This window comes from Garra rufa, chromosome 5 (genome assembly GCF_049309525.1).
Source record: "Garra rufa chromosome 5, GarRuf1.0, whole genome shotgun sequence".
Lineage (NCBI taxonomy): Eukaryota > Metazoa > Chordata > Actinopteri > Cypriniformes > Cyprinidae > Garra > Garra rufa.
Window position 1 is genome coordinate 48,255,055 of NC_133365.1, and position 26,763 is coordinate 48,281,817.

The 26,763-nt window shown below is 32.5% G+C and overlaps 1 protein-coding gene across 1 annotated transcript in view; it reads left to right on the top strand.

Moving 5' to 3' along the window:
- Nucleotides 1-26,763, top strand: part of ksr2 (kinase suppressor of ras 2) — a 133,438-nt gene that overhangs the window by 50,730 nt on the left and 55,945 nt on the right. The window contains exon 6 of the mRNA XM_073840110.1: nt 16,767-16,942. Within this exon, the coding sequence (XP_073696211.1) occupies nt 16,767-16,942 (176 nt within the window). The remainder of the gene's footprint in view (nt 1-16,766; nt 16,943-26,763) is intronic.

Consider the following 26,763-nt stretch of genomic DNA (forward strand, 5'->3'; position numbering starts at 1 on the left):
CTCTCTGCTGTAGAGATAATTAGCAAGGCTTATTTGCTATGCTAATGAGCGTCAACATGCATCTGCATAAAGGCCAATGTCTCTCCAGGCCTCTGTGCTAGTCAACTAGTTGATGAGCCGGATGACAGTTAGGAGTGTTGGGGAAGCTGCTTTAAAATTGTAGCTTCCCAAATGACATACTACTCATAATTTAAACTACAGACAAACTGCACTGAATTTTTTGTAATATATAAAGTTATGTTATTTCAGTAGAGCATTGTGCTAACAATGCCAAGGTCATGGGTATAATTCCCAGAGATGGGGATGAAATGCATTCATGAACTCATAAATTCATAAATGTAAATTTAAATATAATTGGTTTGTATGATTTGTCTGGCAAAAAACAAAACAAAACATGATGTATGAACACTTCACATTCAGATTTTATTTTATTTTCACATCGCAGTGTCAGAATTTTCAGAGAAATGTCCTTTCATGTCATATAGCAGATTTCTGTGTGAAATAGACTCTAATTTAAATTGCACTTTAGAACTTTGTCACGCATATGACATTTACTAATCCTATTCAAAATGAGTGAACGATATAAAGTACATGCAGCGTTATCATGTATGTGTGAAAGCTTGTTTAAAAGAATATATGTGCACTTTATGAAAGTTAAGGTGTATTTGTGCAGTACTTAATGAGAGTGTGTGTATGCGTGGGAACGGCTGCCTTAATGGCAAATGTTAAGCACTCCTTTATTTATTCTGATGAGCTCAGGAGACTCCGACGGAGAAATGGAGTAAATACAGGAGAGGGGACAGGGAACGGGGTGGAATACGGGGGAGGAGGCGTATGAATCATGTCGTGGAGCCTTTTCTTCAAGTAATTCCACCGTGGATTACTTGAAATTGAGAAATTTGCATCCGCTCCGATGCGAGCCTCTGTGTTTGGATTGATTAGGTCTGTTACCTCCCCTTTACTCTATCTCCCTCCACATCTCTCACTTTTAATGAGTGTTTTTTATGGCTGAAAACTTTTGAAATGAGCTGAGGAGCAGACCTGTGTTTGATCATCGTGTATAGTTCAGGGCTATTGAGGCGTCAGGGCTTCAATCTAAAAGATATGGAAATAGGATCGTGTTGCTTTGGGATCACAGAAGTCATACAAAAATGAGTGAATCAAGCTTATTATGATGCAACGGAATGCCAATACACATTTTGTGTATGGGATGTGTGTAAATATTAGATTTGTATTAACATGAAAGGCAAAAAAGGACATTTTCAGTTGTGTAATCATTGCTGATTTTTGTATAAAGAGTTGTATAATTAATAAAGAGCGTAGGGTTATATTTGAAAATCCAAGGTCTGTATTATCATGCATCATTAAACAAAGAATACAGACAGACAGGATCACATCAATTTAGATTACATTTGTACAGTTGAAGTCAAAAGTTTACATGCACATGACAGAATATGCAAAATGTTAAATATTTTACCAAAATAAGAGGGATAATAGAAAATGCATGCTATTTTTAATTTAGTACTGACCTGAATAAGATATTTCACATAAAGATGTTTACATAGTATACAATTAAGAGAAAATAATAGTTTTTTAAATGCACTTGATTCCTAACACTGCGTTGTTACCTGAATGATCCACAGCTCTGCTTTTTTTAGTGATAGTTGTTTATGAGTTCCTTATTTGTCCTGAAAAGTTAAATTGGATGCTGTTCTTCAGAAAACTCCTTCAGGTTCCATAAATTATTTGGTTTTTCAGTATTTTTGTGAATTTGAACCCTTTCCAACAATAACTGTATGATTTTTAAATCCATCTTTTCACACTGAGGACAACTGAGGAACTCATATGCAACTATTACAGAAGGTTCAGTTGCTCACTGATGCTCCAGAAGGAAACATGATGCATTAAGAGCCAGGAGTATAAACTTTTGAACAGAATGAATGTGTACATTTTTCTTATTTTTCCTAAATATCATATATATATATATTTTTTTTATTTAGTACTGCCCTTCAAAAGCTACAGGAGATGCTTACATGTTTCCCAGAAGACAAAATAAGCTAAATTTACCCTGATCTTTAAATTCAAAATTTTTACACCCCTGGCTCTCAATGCATCGTGTTTCCTTCTGGAGCATCAGTGAACGTTTGAACCTTCTGTAGCTGCTTTTGAGTCCCTGAATTGTCCTCATTGTGAAAAGATGGATCTCAAAATAATACAGTCATTGCTGGAAAGGGTTCAAATACACAAAAATGTTGAAAAAAAAAAAACAAAGAATTTGTGGAACCCTGGAGGATTTTTCTGAAGAATAGCGAGCAGTTTAACTGTTTAGGACAAAGAAGGGATTTATGAACAACTATCATTAAACAAAACGAAACAAAAAAACACAGCTGTGGATCATTCAGGTAACAACACAGTATTAAGAATCAAGTGTACATAAACTTTTGAACAGGGTCATTTTTATAAATTCAACTATTTTCTCTAGTGCACTGTATGTAAATCTCTTTAATGTGAAATATCTCATTCAGGTCAGTACTAAATAAAAAAAATGCATTTTGTATGATCCCTCTTATTTTGGTAAAATTTTGCAGATTCTGCAAGGTTTATGCAATCTTTTGACTTCAACTGTAATTGACGTGTGATGAAATTTTCTGGTCATTACTTTTAGATAAAGTTTTTTACTTTCATAATTTTTTTTAACTAACAGCAAATGTTAGTTCTTGGCCAGTGCAAGACAAAAGCTGCCAATGAACAAAGGATGTTCTGCGGTTTTGTGTAGCCTAGTCATTTTTAAATACTAATTGTTAAGATCTGGTGTTTAATCATGCATTGCTTGTTTGTTTTTAAAGGAATAGTTCACCCAAAAATTTAAATTTGCCTAATATTTACTTCCCCCTCAGGTCATCCAAGATGTAGATGAGTTGTTTCTTGATGAGAACAGATTTGGAGATATTTAGCATTACATCACTTGCTCACAAAATGAATCCTCTGCAGTAAATAGGTGCATCACAATAATCCACAAGTACACAACGACTTGTAAAGTGAAAAGCTGTGTGTTTAAAAGAAACAGATCCATCATTTAGATATTTTTTAAACTTTAAACCATTTCTGGCTAACATACAATCATCTATTTATAATATTGCGTTCTTCAGTAAAAAAAAAAAAAAGTTGTCTTGTCTGAATCAGGAGAGAAATATGCACCAATCAAACACAACTTACAAGCAAAACACAGTCTAAAACGCATATAACACACACACACACACACACACACACACACACACACACACACACACACATATATATGCCCATTAGGCAAACCTCATCCATGTTAATGCAAGCTTTTTCCCCCACGTCCCATTAATGAGTGGACAGGTTAAAGGCATATAAGCACCAGTGTGGCTGGTTTTCCTTTCCCTTGTCTGGCCTTCGTAATGAGCCGCTCTAACCCTCCCTCCAGCCTGGATTGGAATCATGATTGCGAATTTAAATGAGTGTTTAAGAGGGCCCGGCTTCAGTTGCATCCCTGCGTATCATTGATTTATCACAGCCGTGCCTCACTGAAGGGAGTCGAGCTGGCGGACAGAAACCTGCCAGGAGACCCTGAACGACTATCTGGAGACCACCTATATCAATGAATCAGCTCTGCCTTTCATCACAGTTAAATGTATGCAGTGCAGTCTGACAGAGATCTGAATTATTGGTTCCATCACAGTATGAAATGATGTTCATTTAAAGAGACACGCAATGATTTATTAGTTTATGTTATGAAATTCCCTTTTATGTAATATACCTCTTCTTTATTTACTGTCCTTATTAACTTAAAGGAATAATTCACCCCAAAAATGAAAAAGGAATTCACCCTTAGGCCATCCAAGATGTAGATGAGTTTGTTTCTTCATCAGAACAGTTTTGGGGAAAATTAACATTACATCACTTGCTCACCAATCAGTGTTGTTTTTGACAACCATCTTAGATTTAGTCTTAGTCTTAGTCTTTTGGACTAAAATGGTTATTAGTTTTAGTCAAATTTTAGTCACTTCTATATGTGATAGTTTTAGTCCAATTTTAGTCGACGAAAAGTCAAAAAGGTTTTAGTCTAGTTTTAGTCGACGAAAAGTCAAAAAGGTTTTAGTCTAGTTTTAGTCAAAAAAAAGGGGAAAAAGTAGTCTTTTAACAAATTAATGTAGGTCAGTAAGTATTTTGCTGTTGGGTAGTGTCAGTTAAGTTCTGAAAATAGCAGATCTATACTTCAACACAATGTGAGCTTCCGGATCAACTATTTTCACCAATAATTACAATAATGAAGGAATGTTTTAAAACATAAAAGACAAACAAGGATGGAATGCTAAAACGGCTTGCCATAGCGGCAGATACTAGGTTTTGATTGGCATGCACAATAAGCAGAAATGTCATGCATTTAAACGTCTGACGGACCACCCACTAACATTTTCGTCTATTCTCGTCTCGTCAACGAAAACTCACACACGTCTCGTCATGTTTTAGTCATCAACGAGCCATTTTTATCTCGTCATCGTCTCATTATCGTCATGGAAAAAAGTGGCGTCAACGAAATGATTTCATCATCGTCATCGTTGACGAAAACAACACTGTCACCAATGGATCCTCTGCAGTGAATGGGTGCCGTCAGAATGAGAGTCCAAACAGCTGATAAAAACATCACAATAATCCACAAGTAATCCAGACAACTTCAGTCCATCTATTGATGTCTTGTGAGATGAAAATCTGTGTGTTTGTAGGAAACAAATCCATCATTAAGGCATTTTAACTTCAAACCATCGGTTCTGGACGAAATACCAGTCCAAAGTCCAAAATAACAAAGTCCATAACATTTTCTCCAGTGGAAAAAGTCCATCTCCTTTTGTACATCAAAATCCACCCACGTGTTTGGTTTGAACTGTTTTAAACTGTTTTCGCTTGTAAACTGTTTCACTTTTTCACTGGAGAAAGCAAAATTATGAATAAAGGACTCCTATTTTAAAAGTTTGAAGTTAAAAATGTCTTAGTGATGGATTTTTTTTTTTTTTACAAACATGCAGCTTTACACTTCACAATTTAATTGATGGATTGGAGTGGTGTGGATCACTTATGGATTATTATAATGTTTTTAATCAGCTGTTTGGACTCTCATTCTGACGGCACCCATTCACTGCAGAGGATCAATTGGTGAGCAAGTGACGTAATGCTAAATTTCTCCAAATCTGTTTTGATGAAGAAACAAACTCATCCTAATCCTGCATGTCCTGAGGATGATTAAATTTTAAGCAGTTTTTAATTTTTGGGTGAACTATTCCTTTAATAAGAAAAATCCATGACAGAGTTATTAGCCTTTCTTCCCCTTCACAAATTCACCATGGTAAGCACAGTTTCGGCCAAAATGTCATAGTTACTGTTACTTCTAGGTGTTTTGAAAAACAGCAAGTGTGAGAAATAATAATATGATATTTTGTTAGCTGCGCTAATTGGCATTTTTTCTGAATCCTTAGTTACCATGGTAAATTTTTGTTTTCATTTTCACGGTTTCATAATCTTGCATAACAGTTGCACACATGAACATAAGTACACACTTTGTTCTCATTTACGGTCTGTGTTGTGAGTTTCTGGCTCTTTATCTTGAATATAAAACCTTGTAAAGTAGATAAATTAAATTGCCCCCCTGCTCCTCTCCTTCACCTCAATGACACATTTTTCCCTCCATTCTGTAGAGCAGAGTTGCAAATAATGAGCGTAGGTGAGGTGTAATGAAGCCTAACTATCCATGTTCCTCCCTATTAGCATTGGTCGTACTGAGGGGAGAGTCCACGGCAGGCATTACGCTGCAGTCTCACATAACCAGACTAGTGGCATTAAGTCTGCTGCTCATTACAGCTTAGTCCAGAAAAGAACCGCCCACTTAGGCAGAAAGACGCCATTTGACCAATATAAAGTGGCCAGCCACAGTTGATTTCTTTAATGTGTTGTTTATGGGTAGATATTGTGTGTGTGTGTGTGTGTGTGTGTGTGTGTGTGTGTGTGTGTGTGTGTGTGTGTGTGTGTGTGTGTGTGTGTGTGTAAGTGTTTCTGTGTGCCATTCAGAATTTAATTGAGAATGCCTTTTGAATTCCAATCCAGTTATTGAATTTAATTGAGGTGGCAAACAGAATACCTAATAGAAATTTAAATTTGAAAGGACGTGATTCAAGTTTGAAAGGTTTAAAGGTTCAGGTTTAATGTAAAGTCAAATCAATTCATACTGAATAACTCTCATTTTAAAGTTTCTCTAGAAAAAAAACCCCTGAATGTTAGCTTGACAAAGTTATTTGAAAGTTTAGAAAAAACTTCAAAAAGCCTAAATGATGGATGGATAAATGGATAGGAGATGGATGGATTAATTGATGGATGGATGAATTAATGGATGGATGGATAGATGGATTAAAGGTAGAAATGGATAGAAGGATGGATAAAAAAAATAAATAGAATATGGATGGATAAAAGATGCACCGATGGATGGAAGATGGTTGGATAGATGGATGGATAGAAGAACCGATGGATGGATGGATAAAAGATGGACTGATGGATGGAAGATGGTTGGATGGCTGGATGGATGAAGAATGGATGGATAAATGGATGGATAAAAGATGAATGAATAGAAGATAGATGGATAAAAAATGGATGAATGATGGAAGATTGTTAGATTGATGGGCGAATGGATAGAAGGAAGGATGGATGAATGGATTAATGGATAGAATATGGATGATGGATGGAGAGAAGAAGATGGATGGATGGATGGATGTTAAAATGAATAGATGAAAGATGGATGGATAACAGATGGGTGAATGGATAGAAGTTGGATGGATAGATGAATAGAAGATGAATGGTGGACGGATGAAAGTATGAATCAATGGATAGACGATAAATGGATAGAAAAGATGGATTGATGGATGGAGAGAAGACGGGTGAATGGATAGAAGATGGATGGTTATATGGATGAATGGATAGAAGATAGATGGATTGATGGAGGGAGAGAAGACCGATGGATGAAGAATGGATGTATGAATAGAAGACAAGTGAATGGATGGATGGATAGAAGATGGTTGATGGATGGATGAATGGATAGAAGAAAGATGGATTGTTGGATGGAGAGAAGACAGATGGATGATGAATGATATAAGATGGTTAGATGGATGGATGGATGATAGATGAATAAAAGACAGATGGATAGAAGGATGGATGAATGGATAGAAGGATGGATGGATGGATAGATGGATAAAAGATTGACGATGGATGGAAGATGGATGAAAGATGGTTAGATGGATGGATGGATGAGTGGATAGATGGATAAAAGATGGACAGAAGATGTGGATGGATGGATTGAAGACAAATGGATGGATGGATAGACTATGGTTGGGTAGATAGATGGATGAATGGATGGACGGATTGATGGAAGATAGATGAAAGATGGATAGATGGATAAAAGATGGACAGAAGATGTGGATGTATGGATAGAAGACCAATGGATGGATGGATAGACAATGGTTGAATGGATAGATGGATGAATGGATAGAGGATAAATGGATAGGACATAGATGATTAATGGATGGAGAGAAGAATAATGTATTGATAGAAGATGGATGGATGGATATATGGATGAATGGATAGAAGATAGTTGGAGGGATGGATAAAAGACAGATGGATGGAAGATGGTTGGATGGATGAATGGATAGAAGGATGGGTGGGTGAAAAAATGGAAAATGGATGGATGGATGAAAGATGGTTAGATAGATTGATGAATGGATAAATGGATAAAAGATGGACAGGTGGATGGAAGATGGATAAATGATGATAGAAAGATTGATGAATGGATGAATCAATAGATGATGGATGAATGAATGAATGGATTGATGATGAATAAATGGATAGGAGATAGATGGATTGGTGGATGGATGGATAAAAGATGGATGGATGATGAATAGAGGAATGAATAGAAGATGGTTGGATGGATGGATAAAAGACAGATGGAAGATGGATGGATAAAAGGATAAAAGATGGTTTGATGGATGGATAATCGATAAAAAGATGGATGGATGGATGGATGGAAAAATGAATGATGGATAAAAGATGGATAGATGACAGTTGGATGGATCGATAAGATACATTTTTATACTACAATATTTGACCAGTTTTAAATGTCTTTGAATTACAATTCAGGAAATACCTTTCTTCTGTCATTATAATTCAGTTTTCTGTTACGGTCGGTTTAATTTAAATTTCAGCTCATAAATTTGAGGGGTGGCAGTTCTTGACAGTGAGTAAGTGTGCTTTTATGTGATTATTGGATTGTGTAATATTTACTAGAAAGATTGACTCAATTTGAACATATTTGTTACTTTCAATTACTTTCATAATCATTTCAATTAATCAAAGCCAGATTAGTCGTTCAGAATCAGAGGAGGAGATTTAAGAAGAAAGATGAGAAGAAATTAAACTGTAAAAGACAATTCTGTATCACTAAAGGCAGATGTAATTTCTCTTTAACAATCATCATTAGAAGTGCTTTTGAAATAGCTCGATTAATCTTTTGTGTGTGTCACTGGCTGAGATCTTTTAATAATTTTATAACCATATTTTCTACTCAAATATCTGTTTGTTTCATTATTTGTGGTGATTTTAAAGCAAAGTGTGACTTTTTTGTGCACAATTTCCCTTTAATAATTGTTATAGCGAAGATAATTGGTTTCCATTTGTGCTTAATATGGAAGAAAAGGCATCTTGATAATTTTCTCTTTTAAATATAGTTTCTGAGGTTAGGAGTAACAGCATGTCAAGGTCTCTCGCTGTCACCTTTTTCGTGCTTGCGTCATGTTTCAAAAGCTTCAGTATCGCCACACACTCTCACTCTCACTCACACAAACCTTCAAGAACATCTGCTGTCAGTGTGTGTCATATCCACACACTAATGCCTTCCTCGCTTGGACACTTACATATCATTGTCATCAGTGACAGCATTGCCACACACGCACAAAACAAACAGATCATTTCCAAAAACCTTTGACAGCTCTACAAAAACAACACGCTCACTGCGGCTGCTTTCTTTGACGAAGTCACTAACCTGTGGAGTTACATTATTTACCCTCTTTTGGGAATATGTTGTGTCTATACGTAAAAATAGATCTTTTAATTTAATATATTTTAGAAATGCATTTTCACTTTCACATTTTTGTTCATTATATATATATCTGTCTGCATTAACATATACATTAACATATATGTGACCCTGGACCACAAAACCAGTCATAAGGTTAAATTTTACAAAACTGAGATATATACATCATATGAAAGCTCAATAAATAAGCTTTTTATTGATGTATGGTTTGTTAGGATAGGACAATATTTGGCCGAGATACATCTATTTGAAAATCTGAAATCTAAGGGTGCAAAAAATCAAAATCACCTTTAAAGTTGTCCAAATTAAGTTGTTAGCAATGCATATTACTAATCAAAAATTACATTTTGACAGGTTTACAGTAGGAATTTTACAAAAAATCTTCATGGAACATGATCTTTACTTAATTTCCTAATGATTTTTGACATAAAAGAAAAATCAATAATTTTGACCCATGCAATGTATTTTTGGCTATTGCTACAAATATACCCGAGCGACTTAAGACTGGTTTTGTGGTCCAGGGTCACATATAAATTTGCATTTATATATATATATATATATATATATATATATATATATATATATATATATATATATATATATAGGTAGGTAAAGGTAGGTTAATTTCTCTATACACACAATGTGAATGTTGAATATAAATATTTATCTATTTAATTTTTGTTTTTCCACATAAATGAGTTGTTCCCTCAAAATTCTAATTAAAAATGCACCATGACAATTATTTTATTTTATTTTATTTTATTTTATTTTATCCCCCCAAAATTTCCCATAACATTTATAGTTGTCATTCAAAAATGTATCATGACAATTATTTTATTTTGTCCCCCCCCCCCCAAAAAATGTCCCCCAGCTTTTATAGTTTTTGTTCAAAAATACATCATGGCAATTATTTTATTATCATTCAAAAATGACTTTTTTTATTTTATTGTTTATTTTATTTACCCCCCTACATGTATAGTTTTAATAAAAAAAAATACATCATGACAATAATTTATTTTATTTTATTTTTTATAGTTTTTATTCAAAAATACATCATGACAATTATTTTATTTTATCATTCAAAAATGCATCATGACAATTATTTTATTTTCCCCCGAAAATGTCCCCCAACATTTATAGTTCTCATTTAAAAATCCATCATGACTTGCAAATGTCATGTGCGATTTTAATTACCAGTTTTAATCAGTTAACAGCCCTATTATTATTTTTCTACATATTTTGGTTTTGGTTTAACATCAAACCTCACACTGTGTACTATTTTGATGCAAATATCAGATTATTTTTTCAGTTTACACTCAACCTTAAACTTCAAGACAACACAATAAAAAAGCAAGAAGCAAACAAAGCAAAGAAAAAGAGAGAGACCACAAAGTGAAGCAAAAAGCATAAAAGAAAGAATGAGAATCTGTCATCAGTAGTTTGCTGCCAGTCAGTTGCTTTGCCTGTCACCCTGTTGATCCATCTTTATTTGTGTTTGTTTGTTTCCTGTTCTCTGACTTCCTTTTTCCTTCGCCTTTACATTCACACACCTCAGCGTTCTGCTTATTCCTGCACAATAAGAAAGCTTCTCTCGCACACACTGTCAGTATTTGTCAAATCCACACACTCTTGCACATTGTTGTCATCTGCGGTATACACGGCTCACATGCTTCCAATGCACCAAAAATATCTAAGCATTGCTGAACAATTTTCATTGTTCCTTTTTTGCCGTAAAATCATAAGAATCTTCCTGTTAATGATTTGCATCATGTAAGTGTTTTCCTTTTAATTTGCTGTTTGACATGTTTATCTCTCCCTCTAATTTCAAAGCTTCATAAATATCAATTATTTTACCAAAAGACACATTTACACAGGGTAAAATCAAATACAGTTTTGTTCAGTTATTACATTCAGAAGTAGGTTCAATAAATGATCCGACCACTGAAAATTGCCAATTAGGGATGTTTTGATGTTCATACTTTTCTTTTGATTCAACTCAAGCTCTTTCATATGGTGAAAACTGTCTTGCTGTCTAGTTACAAAAGAAAATATGACTTTTGAGGGAGTCCAATCTGGCCCGCAAGATGATTTGTGGAAAAAAAGATTTAAAAAATGTTATACAAGAGATTTATTCTTTAGTTTAACAGTTACAGTTAAAGGGTTAGTTCACCCGAAAATCTAAATGCTGTCATTAATTACTCACCCTCATTTCGTAAGACCTTCATTCAAGAATGTCTCAGATTGAGCGATTGAGGTGTTCTGTTGTTGGATGTAATAATGAACATAGCAGTCGTCATTTACTCCCAACATCTGAGCCGCTGAAGTTGCAGAGCCAAAATTTGTTATCCAAAGTTCCTATAGACTTTCAGTAGGACCCTAAAGAATCATATCATCTTTTGAAAAATCATCCGATGATCCCTTTAAAATATCTTTTTTCTGTGTTCAACAGCTGAAAAATAAAATCATACAGGTTTGAAACAACTTGAGGGTGATTAAATGATGACAAAATTTTTAAACAAACTGTACTTTTAATACAGATTTTATGTTTTTGCATTTCTCATTACCTACAGCACAGCATCATGAGTTTCTTTCATGTGTTAAACAAAATAGAAGATATTTTGAAGAATGTTGGTAAGTGGCAGTGTGTGTTCACTACTGTGTGTGTGCACTTTTATGGGTTGTACAGTGCCTTGCAAAAGTATTCATTTTTTTCACATTTTGTTTTGTTGCAGCATTATGTTAAACTGGTTTAAATTACTTTTTTTCCCCACATAAATCTACATCTACAATAAAAAAAAAATGAAAAGATCCCGTTGCATAAGTATTCATTTCTGGGACACTCAAAATTTCATATTGCTTCTAGATGTTACTACACTTCAAGTGGAGTTAAACTGTGGCAAATTCATTTGAATGAGTATGATTTAAAAAGGCTTAGAAAAGATCTAACAGCTGAAAATGCATATCAGAGCAAAAACCAAGTCCTGTGGTCAAGATAGCTGCCTGTAGAGCTCAGTGACAGACTTGCATTAAGGCAATGATCTAGGGAAGAGTTCAGAAAAAAATCTGCTGCTTTGAAGGTTCACAGAAGCATTTAGCCTCCATTATCCATAATGGAAGACGATTGGAACAACTAGGACTCTAGACAATGTCTGCCAGCCCCCATCCAAGCTGACAGAGCTTGAGAGGTGAAAAGGTGAGGCAAAGAATGGCAGATAATTGCCAAATGCAGATGTGCAAAGCTTGTCACATCATACCCAAAAAGACTTGAGGCTGTAAAGGTGCTTCAACTATGTACTGAGTTAAGGGTATGAATACCTTGTGTACTTATTTCTGTTTTATTTTTAATAAACTTGTAAAATTTGCAAATTATCATTATTATGGTGTATGGAGTGTAAATTGATGTGGGGACTAATTTAAAGCAGTTTAACATAATGCTGCAACAAAACGAAATGTGAAAAAATGAAGGGGTATGAATACTTTTGCAAGACACTGTAAATGCAGAGCAAATTCAGAGGGTCACCATACTTGGCCACACATCACATCCTTTCCTTTTCTCCTTTCCTTAACCAAACAGTTGACAGTAGCCATTGACTTCCATAGTATTTTTTTTTCCATACCTACATGGTTACCTACGTTCTTCAAAATACTGTATCGTCTTCTGTGTTTGACAGCTGAAAAAAGAAATATAGATTTGGAACAACTTGAGGATTATTAAATGATGAAAGACTTTTTGAATGAACTGTTCCTTTAAATCTTGGATACAGATTTTTTGTTTGTTTTACTTTGTGTTTGCATTTCTCAGTCAGTGTTAAAGACCCAAAAATGAAAATTTGATGTTTATCTGCTCACCCCCAGGGCATGCAAGATGTAGGTGACTTTGTTTCTTCAGTTGAACACAAACAAAGATTTTTAACTCAAACCGTTGCAGTCTGTCAGTCATATAATGACAATCAATGGGCATCAAATCTTTGAGTAAAAAAAAAACATACACAGACAAAACCAAATGAAACCCTGCAGCTTCTGACTATATTTTGAGATGTTAAGACACAAATCTATCGGTCTGTGCAAGAAACTGAACAGTATTTATATCATTATTTACTTCTAATCCACCACAACGTTCAACAGTATTGAGCGCATTCACAATGCTGGATGCCTTTTTAGTTTATTTTGCATTTCTCAATACCTACATCACAACATCACACGTTTCTTTCTTGTGTGAAACCCAAAATAAGATCATTTGAAGAATGTTGGTAAACAAACTGTTGACGGTAGCCATTGACTTCCATAGTATTCTTTTCCCATGCTATAGAAGTCAATGGCTACCCTCAACAGTTTTGTTACCTACATTCTTCAAAATATGATTTTCTGTTCAACAGCTGAAAAAAACAGCTGGAAAAAAACATTCAGATTTGGAACAACTTGTGTGTGAATAAATGATTACAGAATTTTTGAATGAACTGTCTTTTTAAGTCTTGGATATAGTTTTTCTTAAACAGTTGTTTTTGTGCAATTCTCAATCCCTGCAGTACAACAGCAGTGTCTGTGGACTAAACTGTTGATCACTTTGTCTTTCTTTTTATTCAAAATGCATTTAGTGAGAACATTTGGCTAAATTCATGTTTTGCGTGAGTGAAATTGCACAGCCCCTTTGTGCACTTGGGTTAGCCCTATGGTAGAACGGGATGAGTTTGAGAAATGTTTTTAATGCATTTATAAACTGTTGAGTGATAGTGAATGCTGGAGGAATGTTGACATTTTTTGAAAAATAAACTCAGAAATGCTTATAAACAGGTAAAACAAGCTGTAAAGACTTTTAGTTATGTGTGGCACTTGAACATGCGAATGCAAATTTATCAGCCGCATCTGGATCTGACAGTTCATTTTCTCAGTTTGAAGTCTGAGAGTCGCTTAGAGCAATAATGACTTGAGGCGAAATATCTAAAGCAGTTGCTTCCAAGTCTGTTTCATTATAACATTGATTATTAAACAAGATAGACTTAACGAAGTTAAGAGAAAGGTGACATGATGACATTTTCTTAGAGAAGAAAGAAGGATATTCTGAACAGCAAGACATCTGCCCTTGCAAACATGCACCCACACAGAAAATAAATGGATCTAATTGGATTTGAATGCTATAATGTGTTTTTTAATTGCTGACTGTGCCCTCATGATAACCTGTGGTCTGTTTATTCATTGTGTGAAGCCAGAAATCTCTCATTGTGTGACTCAGTTGGAGAACAGCTTTTCTGAGTTCACAAGCAAACATGTGTCTAAATAAGCGCTTTCTCATAGATGCTGCAAGCAACATCGATTAACAGTGTGAGATTCTGTGTGTCCTACTGATATGTGAGAAGTACTCAAAACTGTAGCATGAAATGACTAGTTATGAATTTAGGGCTACAGTATTATGACAAAAATCATATTTTGGGTTACATTAATATAATCTATATTAAAATGCCAATACTTTTTTGTGAGATATTCTGACACAGACTGCAATATAACCCATGAAGTAATTCTGAAACACTGCTTTATTTGCTAATTATTTATTTCATTTGATTTTATTATTGAGTACATTTCATCAGTCAACATTATTCCAAAGAAAAAAAAGTTTATAATCTTTAATGAACTTTTAATAACTTTACCTGCTTAATTTCTTTTTCTCCGCCTTGCTCCATTCCAGTTTCATTTAATTTCTTTTCTTTTCTTTTCTTTTCTTTTCTTTTCTTTTCTTTTCTTTTCTTTTCTTTTCTTTTCTTTTCTTTTCTTTTCTTTTCTTTTCTTTTCTTTTCTTTTCTTGCACATTATTCCAAAGAAAGAAAGTTTATTATCTTCAATGAAATTTCAGTAACTGCTTGATTTCATTTCCTCCACCTTATACCTTGCTCCATCATTTTATTTTACTATGTTTTATTTTATACATTTTACCAGTGTACATTATTCCAAAAGTTTATATTCTTTCAATAAATTTCAACTTTATCTGGTTATTTTCATTCTTTATTCCAGTGTTTATTTTATTTTATTTTATTTTATTTTATTTTTTTTTATCAGTGTACATTATTCCACAGATAAAAAGTTTATATTCTTTCATTAAATAACTTTATCTGGTTATTTTCATTTTCTCCACCTTGCTCCATTCCAGTATTATTTAATAAAATTTTATTTTATTTAATCTTTTACATTTCATCAGTGCACATTATTCCAAAGAAAAAACAAATTTTATCTGCTTAATTTCATTTTCTTTACCTTGCTCCATTCTGGAATTTTTATTTTATTTTATTTTATTTTATTTTATTTTATTTTATTTTATTTTATTTTATTTTATTTTATTTTATTTTATTTTATTTTATTTTATTTTATTATTTTATTTTATTTTATTTTATTTTATTTTATTTTATTTTATTTTATTTTATTTTATTTATTTTTTTACCCCCCCCAAAATGTCCCCTAGCATTTATAGTTTTCATTCAAAAATACATCATGACAATTATTTTATTTTATAATTAAAAAATACATCATGATAATTATTTAATTTATTTTACCATTTAAAAATACATCATGACAATTATTTTATTTTCCCTCCAAAATGTCCCCCAACATTTATAGTTCTCATTTAAAAATCCATTGTGATTATTTTTTATTTTTATTTTTATTTTTTTTTATTTACCCCCCCACACATGAATAGTTTTCATTCAAAAATGCATCATGACAATTATTTTATTTTATTTTATTTTATTTTACACCAGTGCTCATTATTCCAAAGAAACAAAGTTTTATCTGTTACTTTCATTTTCTCCACCTTGCTCCATTCCAGATTTTTTATTTATTTTTAATTTTTTTATTTGTTTAATTTTATTTTTTGATAATGAAGAGGCAATTTTACTTTGACACAAATCCACCAAAAATACTGATTTAACGAACTGATTTAAGACTGCACTGCATTCATGTGCTTTTCTTTCTTTTCTTTTTTGTTTTATTGTCTTATTGTGTACATTTTATCAGTGCACATTATTCCAAAGAAAGTTTATTATGTTCAATGAAATTTCAATAACTGCTTGACTTCATTTTCCATCTTCATTCCATCTTGTACCTTGCTTCATCATTATTCCAAAAATGTATATTCTCTTAATAAATTTTAACTTTATCTGGTTATTTTCATTCTTTATTCCAGTGTTTATTTAATTTAATTTAATTTAATTTTATTTAATTTAATTTAATTTAATTTTATTTTATTTAATTTTATTTAATTTTATTTAATTTTATTTAATTTTATTTAATTTTATTTAATTTTATCTGTTATTTTCATTTTTCTCTTACTTTGACACAAATGCACCAAAAATACTGATTTAATGGAATGATTTAAGACTGCACTGCATTCATGACTGTGACTAGTTATAATGTTCAATCAATTATTTTGTAGTTGTTGCTGTTGTTGTTGTTTTTTTGAGTACATGAGTTTATGTAAGCGTGCACGTGTTTGCACCTATGCTGGTTTTGAAGCTAAATCTGTTTCTGGAGCATGACGTGCAAGTGCATGTTTTGAAACCAGATACGTCATTGTAAACACTGTGATCTTGTCTTATTTTGGGCTCATTTGTTTATTCCTCTGCAGAGCAAAAAAGAAGAACAAGCCGCTGAACCTGAAGATCCACAGCAGTGTGGCCGGGAGCTGTGAAAACCTGCCGACCCAACGCTCTCCCCTCCACTCAGATCACTCACTCCGCTCCTTCTTTTTTCCCAATTTTGTCCCTTCGACACCACCGGTGCACTCCGACACCCCCTCAGCAAGTGAGTAACAGCCATTAACCTCTTTGCAGGACAAAATATTGTTTCAGTCCTACCAAAAACACAGATGATGAGAATATAACTCCTGAAGAGCCTCACTGCATCGTACGTGTTTCGTTGCTTGAAAATAAAGACATGCAACATTTCTCAAATATCCAGGCAGAAGAGTAAAGCAATCTGGTGACATTATTGTCATATAAACAGATGAACAGATGATACAGTAATGATTAAAATTAATGAATAATTAGTAAATAATGTTTGTGTGTTTGTGTGTGTGTGTGTTATGCTTTATAACCAAATATTATAGAATAAAAAAATACTTTAATAACATATTAGTAACCCTGGACCACAAAACCAGTCTTAAGTAGCACAGGTATATTTGTAGCAATAGTCAACAATACAATACATTATATAGGTCAAATTTATCGTATTTTTATTTACTGCTGTAAATATATCAATTAATTTTTGATTAGTAATATGCATTGCTAAGAACTTCATTTGGACAACTTTAAAGGCGATTTTCTCAATATTTAGATTTTTTGGCACCCTCAGACTCCAGATTTTCAAATAGTTTTATCTCGGGCCAAATGTTTTCCTATCCTAACAAACCAATGGAAAGCTTATTTATTTAGCTTTGAGATGAATGTACTGAAGATAAGATAATTTAACAACATATTATAATTTATTTCATTTTATAAAATTAAAATATATCTAAATATCTTTTTTATATATTAGTTACTTTAAGTCAACTTGAATTCAAAATTCAAAATTCAGATTCAAATTTTTTTTATAATACATGTTACTGTTTTAATTGTGCGCAATTCATCAGTACAGATTTTTCCACAGAAAAAAGTTAATAATCTTTCTAATACATTTTAATTTAGTTTTCTCCACTTGGGTCTATTTTGACATTCATATTCATCACTTTTTTGTTTTAAGCAAAATATTTTGATTTTGTTTTTTTTTTTAAATATTTGATTAAAAATAATTTGTTTTTGCTGATTTAATATATTGTATCATCAGAAACATGTTGCCTAATAGAATTAAAATGGGTTCTATATGTTGACTGCAAATTAATTTCATTTACACTACCAGTCAAAAGTTTTTTTTTTTTTTAAAGAAGACTCTTCTGCTCACCAAACCTGCATTTAATTGATCCAAAGTACAGCAGAAAAACAGTAAAATGTTAAAATATTTTTACTACTTAAAAGAACAGTTTTCTATTTGAATATATTCTAAAATTTAATTTATTTCTGTGATTTCAAAGTTGAATTTTTAGCATCATTACTCCAGTCACATGATCCTTCAGAAATCATTCTAATATTCTCATTTGCTGCTTAAACATTATCTTATTATTATTATTATTATTATTATTATTATGATGATGATGATGATGTTGAAAACAGCTGAGTAGAATTTTTTTCAGGTTTCTTTGAAGAGAAAGTTTAGAAGAACAGCTTTCATCTGAAATATATTTTTTTAACATTATAAATGTATTTATCATCACTTTTGATAAATTTAAAGCATCTTTGCTAAATAAACATTAATTTCTATAATTTCTTATACTGACTTCAAGCTTTTGAATGGTATAGTGTATAATGTTACAAAAGCTTTTTATTTCAGATAAATACTGATCTTTGGATCTTTCTATTCATCAAAGATTCCTGAAAAAATGTACTCAACTGTTTTAAATATTGATAATAATAATAATAATAATAATAATAATAATAATAATAAATGTTTTTGAACAGCAAATCAGCATGTTAGAATGATTTCTGAAAGATCATGTGACACTGAAGACTAGAGTAATGATGCTGAAAATGTAGCTTTGATCACAGGAATAAATTACATTTTAAAATATAATCACATAGAAAACAGTTATATTAAATAGTAAAAATATTTTAACATTTTACTGTTTTTGCTGCGCTTTGGATTAAATAAATGCAGGCTTGGTAAACAGAAGAGACTTCTTTAAAAAAACATTAAAATCGTACTGTTCAAAAACTTTGGACTAGTAGTGTTATACAGTGTATGTTTAAAATTGCATAATATTTACTTATCATTTTGTTTCTAATTTTAAGAAAAATCCCTGATTTGAATTCCCTTTTGCATAAAATTCCCCCACTTTATCCCTAGTGCGCGTTTAAAGACATTCAAACTCTTGGTCAACATCGTTATTTCACGGCTAGCATTGACAGATGTCTGATGACGCACGTCGCTCAATTACAACTTTCTTTGTCGTTTCCTATCACGATGTGACTTCCCTTGTCATTACCTATTAAAGGGCAGCGTCCCAAACCCACATGTGTCCCAGGACACCTGGCATCGTGTGAGCGCATATTGTCCAAGCCCAATTTCTCCTACACCGGGGGCCTCTTAGCGTGGGCTATTAGAGGAATAATGGGCCGAACGGAAGCCTGTGTATGTGAGAAGACTGGGAATGACACAAGAATGACGCAAAACACTCTGTTTTGGAATGAGATTATTGTACAGATGGAGGGAAAAGTTTTGACTGCTTGTTTCCAGAATTATGAATGATAGACCCCCTCCAAGCTTTGGCAATCTGCTGTATGCTCTGTACATTGTATGCTGTGGGAATTATCCGGAGAGGTACCTGCTAGGGTGTTCTTCATTTCATCTACCCATTTTGATGGTTTTGACAAATTATTACTTCAGTTAATCACATTTTTTGGCTCTTATTGAAGTTCAACCACTGTTGAGAGGTGTTTTCCTATTGTTTTTACTAAAATTATAATATTACAATTAAATTATTTTAATTTTAGTAGTTCTTTTTATGATATTTTTTAAGTGCTTTTTATAATTTTAGTTCATTTATCATTGAGTTTTTTTTTATTATTTTAAATTAATAGTTCACCCAAAAATTGGAACATATTCGAAATTTAGCATTACATCACTTGCTCACTAATGAATCCTCTGTAGTGAATGGGTGCCGTCAGAGTTATATATTTACTCACCCTCAGACCATACAAGATGTAGATGAGTTTGTTTATTCTTCAAAACAGATTTGGAGAAATTTAGCATTACATCAGTTGCTCACCTATGGATCCTCTGCAGTGAATGGGTGCCGTCAGAGTTATATATTTACTCACCCTCAGACCATACAAGATGTAGATGAGCTTGTTTAATCTTCAAAACAGATTTGGAGAAATTTAACATTACATCAGTTGCTCACCTATGGATCCTCTGCAGTGAATGGGTGCTGTCAGAGTTATATTTACTCACCCTCAGACCATACAAGATGTAGATGAGTTTGTTTAATCTTCAAAACAGATTTGGAGAAATTTAGCATTACATTAGTTGCTCACCTATGGATCCTCTGCAGTGAATGGGTGCCGTCAGAGTTATATATTTACTCACCCTCAGACCATACAAGATGTAGATGAGTTTGTTTATTCTTCAAAACAGATTTTGAGAAATTTAGCATTACATCAGTCGCTCACCTATGGATCCTCTGCAGTGAGTGGGTGCCGTCAGAGTTATATATTTACTCACCCTCAGACCATACAAGATGTAGATGAGTTTGTTTATTCTTCAAAACAGATTTGGAGAAATTTAGCATTACATCACTTGCTCACCAATGGATCCTCTGCAGTGAATGGGTGCCGTCAGAGTTACATACATTTACTCACCCTCAGACCATACAAGATGTAGATGAGTTTGTTTATTCTTCAAAACAGATTTGGAGAAATTTAGCATTACATCACTTGCTCACTAATGAATCCTCTGTAGTGAATGGGTGCCGTCAGAGTTATATATTTACTCACCCTCAGACCATACAAGATGTAGATGAGTTTGTTTATTCTTCAAAACAGATTTGGAGAAATTTAGCATTACATCAGTTGCTCACCTATGGATCCTCTGCAGTGAATGGGTGCCGTCAGAGTTATATATTTACTCGCCCTCAGACCATACAAGATGTAGATGAGTTTGTTTATTCTTTAAAACAGATTTTGAGAAATTTAGCATTACATCAGTTGCTCACCTATGGATCCTCTGCAGTGAATGGGTGCCGTCAGAGTTATACTGTATATTTACTCACCCTCAGACCATACAAGATGTAGATGAGCTTGTTTAATCTTCAAAACAGATTTGGAGAAATTTAACATTACATCACTTGCTCACCAATGGATCCTCTGTAGTGAATGGGTGCCGTCAGAGTTATATATTTACTCACCCTCAGACCATACAAGATGTAGATGAGTTTGTTTATTCTTCAAAACAGATTTTGAGAAATTTAGCATTACATCAGTCGCTCACCTATGGATCCTCTGCAGTGAATGGGTGCCGTCAGAGTTATATATTTACTCACCCTCAGACCATACAAGATGTAGATGAGTTTGTTTATTCTTCAAAACAGATTTGGAGAAATGTAGCATTACATCACTTGCTCATCAATGGATCCTCTGCAGTGAATGGGTGCTGTCAGAGTTATATACATTTACTCACCCTCAGACCATACAAGATGTAGATGAGTTTGTTTATTCTTCAAAACAGATTTGGAGAAATGTAGCATTACATCACTTGCTCACCAATGGATCCTCTGCAGTGAATGGGTGCCGTCAGAGTTATATACATTTACTCACCCTCAGACCATACAAGATGTAGATGAGTTTGTTTATTCTTCAAAACAGATTTGGAGAAATTTAGCATTACATCAGTTGCTCACCTATGGATCCTCTGCAGTGAATGGGTGCCGTCAGAGTTATATATTTACTCACTCTCAGACCATACAAGATGTAGATGAGTTTGTTTATTCTTCAAAACAGATTTTGAGAAATTTAGCATTACATCAGTTGCTCACCTATGGATCCTCTGCAGTGAATGGGTGCCGTCAGAGTTATATATTTACTCACCCTCAGACCATACAAGATGTAGATGAGTTTGTTTATTCTTCAAAACAGATTTGGAGAAATTTAACATTACATCAGTTTCTCACCTATGGATCCTCTGCAGTGAATGGGTGCCGTCAGAGTTATATATTTACTCACCCTCAGACCATACAAGATGTAGATGAGTTTGTTTATTCTTCAAAACAGATTTGGAGAAATTTAGCATTACATCAGTTGCTCACCTATGGATCCTCTGCAGTGAATGGGTGCCGTCAGAGTTATATATTTACTCACCCTCAGACCATACAAGATGTAGATGAGCTTGTTTAATCTTCAAAACAGATTTGGAGAAATTTAACATTACATCAGTTTCTCACCTATGGATCCTCTGCAGTGAATGGGTGCCGTCAGAGTTATATATTTACTCACCCTCAGACCATACAAGATGTAGATGAGTTTGTTTAATCTTCAAAACAGATTTGGAGAAATTTAGCATTACATCACTTGCTCACCAATGGATACTCTGCAGTGAATGGGTGCCGTCAGAATGAGGTTCCAAAACAGTTGATAAAAACATCACAATAATCCACAAGTAATCCACACAACTCCAATCCATTAATTAATGTCTTGTGAAGTTAAAATCTGTGTGTTTGTAAGAAACAAATCCATTATTAAGACGTTTTTAACTTCCATTTGCCTAAAATATGGTTCTGTATCCATAATATTGCTTTCTCCAGTGAAGTAATTTTGTCTGAATCAGGAGAGCAATATGCACAGATCAAGCACTGTTTACATACAAAAACATGGCAAAATAGTTCTAAACAAATATGTTGGTAGATTTTTTTTATGTGGTTTTGTGACTCTCATTTTGATGGCACCCATTCACTGCAGAGGATCCATTGGTGAGCAAGTGAAGTTTTACATAATGTTTTAGTTCTCTTTTTACTTAATGATAATAACCCAAACAACTAAATTCCTCCAGAGTTTTGGATGCAAGAGCTTTTGTTGCAAAACCAGATGAAAGGTCTTTATAGTTGAATTTCCGATAAATCGGTTGCAAGGGTATAATCACATTGGGTTTTGTGGCAGCCTCTGTAATAGCATTACTTACGTTCTGGACTTCCCGATGGGGCTCCAGTCCGGACGCGGTGGCAGTAACCAGGCCTCGCGAGTGTCGTCAGCCCTGGTAATGCGTCTGCTGTTTTTCTGTGTGTGGTGACAGTATTATTGTACACAGCAAGCAACAGTTTGCCCAAGGTCTGTACTTCACGGTTTCTAGTTTCTTGACATCCACACAGAATACAAACAGTGTGTGCAATACTATGAAATGCTTCCGTGTAGTTTAACTCTAGACATAACTAAACATTGAGAATAGGGTAGAAAAAGATGAAAATTGGTATTTGTATGTTGCAGTTTCACAAATCAGGAGACTTAATATAGTTCTTAGTTGTTGTTTTTTTAAAAGAAAATTTCTCCTAAAATTTATCAGGAGATTAAAATGTTTGTATTTAATTAGAAATGTCTGATGATTGCAGATTTTGATATAATGGTAAGTTAATATATTGGCAAGTCAAGAAAAAAATAAATAAATAAAAAAAAATAATAATAATATATATATATATATTTATTATTATTATTATTATTATTATTATTATTATTATTATTATTATTATTATCATTAATGCAAGCAATTTTTTATTATTATTCTAATTATAAATATGTATATAAATATATATATATATATATGTGACCCTGGACCACAAAACCAGTCTTAAGTCGCTGGGGTATATTTGTAGCAATAGCCAAAAATACATTGTATGGGTCAAAATTATTGATTTTTCTTTTATGTCAAAAATCATTAGGATATTAAGTAAAGATCATGTTCCATGAAGATTTTTTGTAAAATTCCTACTGTAAACCTATCAAAATGTAATTTTTGATTAGTAATATGCATTATTAAGAACTTAATTTGGAGAACTTTAAAGGTGATTTTCTCAGTATTTAGATTTTTTTGCACCCTCAGATTCCTGATTTTCAAATAGATGTATCTCGGCCAAATATTGTCCTATCCTAACAAACCATATATCAATAGAAAGCTTATTTATTGAGCTTTCATATGATGTATATATCTCAGTTTTGTAAAATTTTACCTTATGACTGGTTTTGTGGTCCAGGGTCACATATATATATGTACCTTGACATCACTTGGTCACATAATAATAATAATAATAATAATAATAATAATAATAATAATAATAATAATAATAATATTTATTATTATTATTATTATTGACTAACAAATGATGTTATATAATAATAATAATTATATTATTAATATTATTATTATTATTATTATTGACTAACAAATGATGTTATATAATAATAATAATAATAATAATAATAATAATTTTTATTATTATTATTATTATTATTAATGCAAACATAATTGTATTAGTATTATTATTACTCAACTTATTCAATTTAGGGTCACATAATAATAACTAAATAAACAGATAAATAAATAAATGAATATTTATTTATAGTACCTTGATATCACTTTGTCACATAATAATAATAATAATAATAATAATAATAATAATAATAATAATAATAATAACAACAATAATAATAGCAATAATAGGAAGAATTAATAAATATTTACCATAATAATAGTAATAATAATAGTAGTCATTATTATTGCTATATTACTATTAATGCAAACATGATATTATTTATTAATCATTATTAAAATTATCCAACACCTCCACAATTTAGGCTGGCATAATAATAATAATAATAATAATAATAATAATAATAATAATAATAATAATAATAATAATAATAATATGAATAATATGAATAATATAAATAATATGAATAAATATTTATTTATTATAGTACCTTGAGATCACTTGGTCACAATATTATTATTGTTATTATCATTATTATTATTATTATTAATCAATATGTATTAATTTATTTATAGTACCTTGCTTTTACAAGGTACTATAATAATAATAATAATAATAATAATAATAATAATAATAATAATATCCATCCATCTATCCATCCCTTTTAGACAGATAAATACGAGAAGACATGGAAAGAAACGTTTTAAAAAGAAGGAAATAGTACTGTTTTTTTTTTTTTTTTGCTCTTTTTTTGCAAACGCAACATAAGTTTTCTTTGCTCTGCATTTAATTTAATTACTTTTTAGAAAGTTTGAGGACTCTTTTGCCAATTCAATACGTTTTGAAGAGTCTGTCAGCTTATTTTCTAACTATAGAACGAATTTAAAACTACTGTATAATGCAAAAGCCAACTTTGGACTGCAATTTCTTGGCTGCAACAATTTATCCTCATGACACAAAGACACAGTGCAGCACTTTTATAACATCATTTATCAGGCTGTCAATCAAACTCATAGAATTGTTTAAGAGCAGGTCAATAGCAGGTGTTAAATGTACTTAACGTCACTCATATTTCCCTATCGAAAAAAGCCTGTTAGCTCAGATCTTATCAGACGGTAAATCTAATAACGGTGCTTTGTGGTGTTCTGGAAAAGACTGAGAGGCGAATCACTATGTTAGTCATTGTTTTGCAAACCATTTTGTTTAGTCTGTCTGTTTGGAAGATGCCTGTGGCATTTATATCACTAATGCTGGCGTGTGATTGGTTTCTTCATCTGGCATGAGCAAACTCTAGTTTGTCTTGTCTAAATCTCATAGTTAATTGAGACAACATGGTGGTTTTTAATGATTGGTTGTTGGTTTAAAAAGGGAAATAGAGAAACATATGAATGTTTTTCTGCAAATTAGACATCTGCCTCTGGTAGCTTTGGTATTTTTAGCAATATGTGTGCTGTAGTTTCTTTTTTTATTTAGATCCACCAATTAAACACATGTTCACCTGCTCAGTGGTACTGGTTTGTATTCACAAGTAAGTAGGTCTGTTTCTATGCCTGCGGATAAAACATCCACCTGCTGCGAGACAATGGGAGTTTGTCAGGAAAACTTTTAACTCGGGTCTGATGAAAGACTGCTCTCTTTCTCTCTGTTTCTTCAGGATGAAAGGATTTGATTTACATTTAAGCGCCATGTAAATGCCATGGTATAGAAATATGCTAATCATTCTATATTTGATCCAGTCCTTGTACCTTATTGCCGCCACAGTGCTTTTTTTTGGTTGAATGCTGAAGTCTGTTGGATTTTTCAAGTGGCTTTTGTTTCAGTTTAATCCTTACAAGTGGATTTGATTGTTGTAGTCAATAAGATTAGTTTCTGGTTTTTGTTATGATTTGCATCATCTCCTTTAAAACTTTGAGCGGTTGCCATAGAAACAGGCAAGCAAGGGTTTTGTCTAAAATTATCACTGCAGTGTTATGTAGTTTATGCTACTTGTTTAGTTCAATTGTTTTTACGTATTAATATGTACTCACTTTATTATTTGTATTTTTTTTTTATAATTTTAAATCATGATGCATCCATCACTGCAGAGGTCATAGGATATGTTTTGATGCTATTATTGCATTTATTAATATTTTAAAGCTGCTATTATTATATTTTCTAAACTTCAACTTTTTTCAAAAACTTGTAAGCTATAACTCGCATTTGCGCGATATGAAGTCAGACTTGCGAGAAATAAACTCACAATTCTGACTTTTTTCTTAGAATTTAAAGTTCATATCTCGCAGTTGCAACTTTTTTTCTCCGAATTTGGAGTTTATATCTGGCAGTTCTGACTTTATATCATGCAATTGTGAGTTATTAAGTCAGAATTATAAGATGTAAACTCGCAGTTCTGAGAGTTCTGAGTCATTTTTCCTCTCTCAAAATTTGACTTTTATAACTTTAGATTGCATAATTCTGAGAAAGGTAGTCAGAATTGTAAGATTTTAATTCACAATACTGTGAAAAAATAAAAATGGTCAGTTTTTATCTTGCAATTTTGAGCCTGAGTTTGTCACGCAAGAAA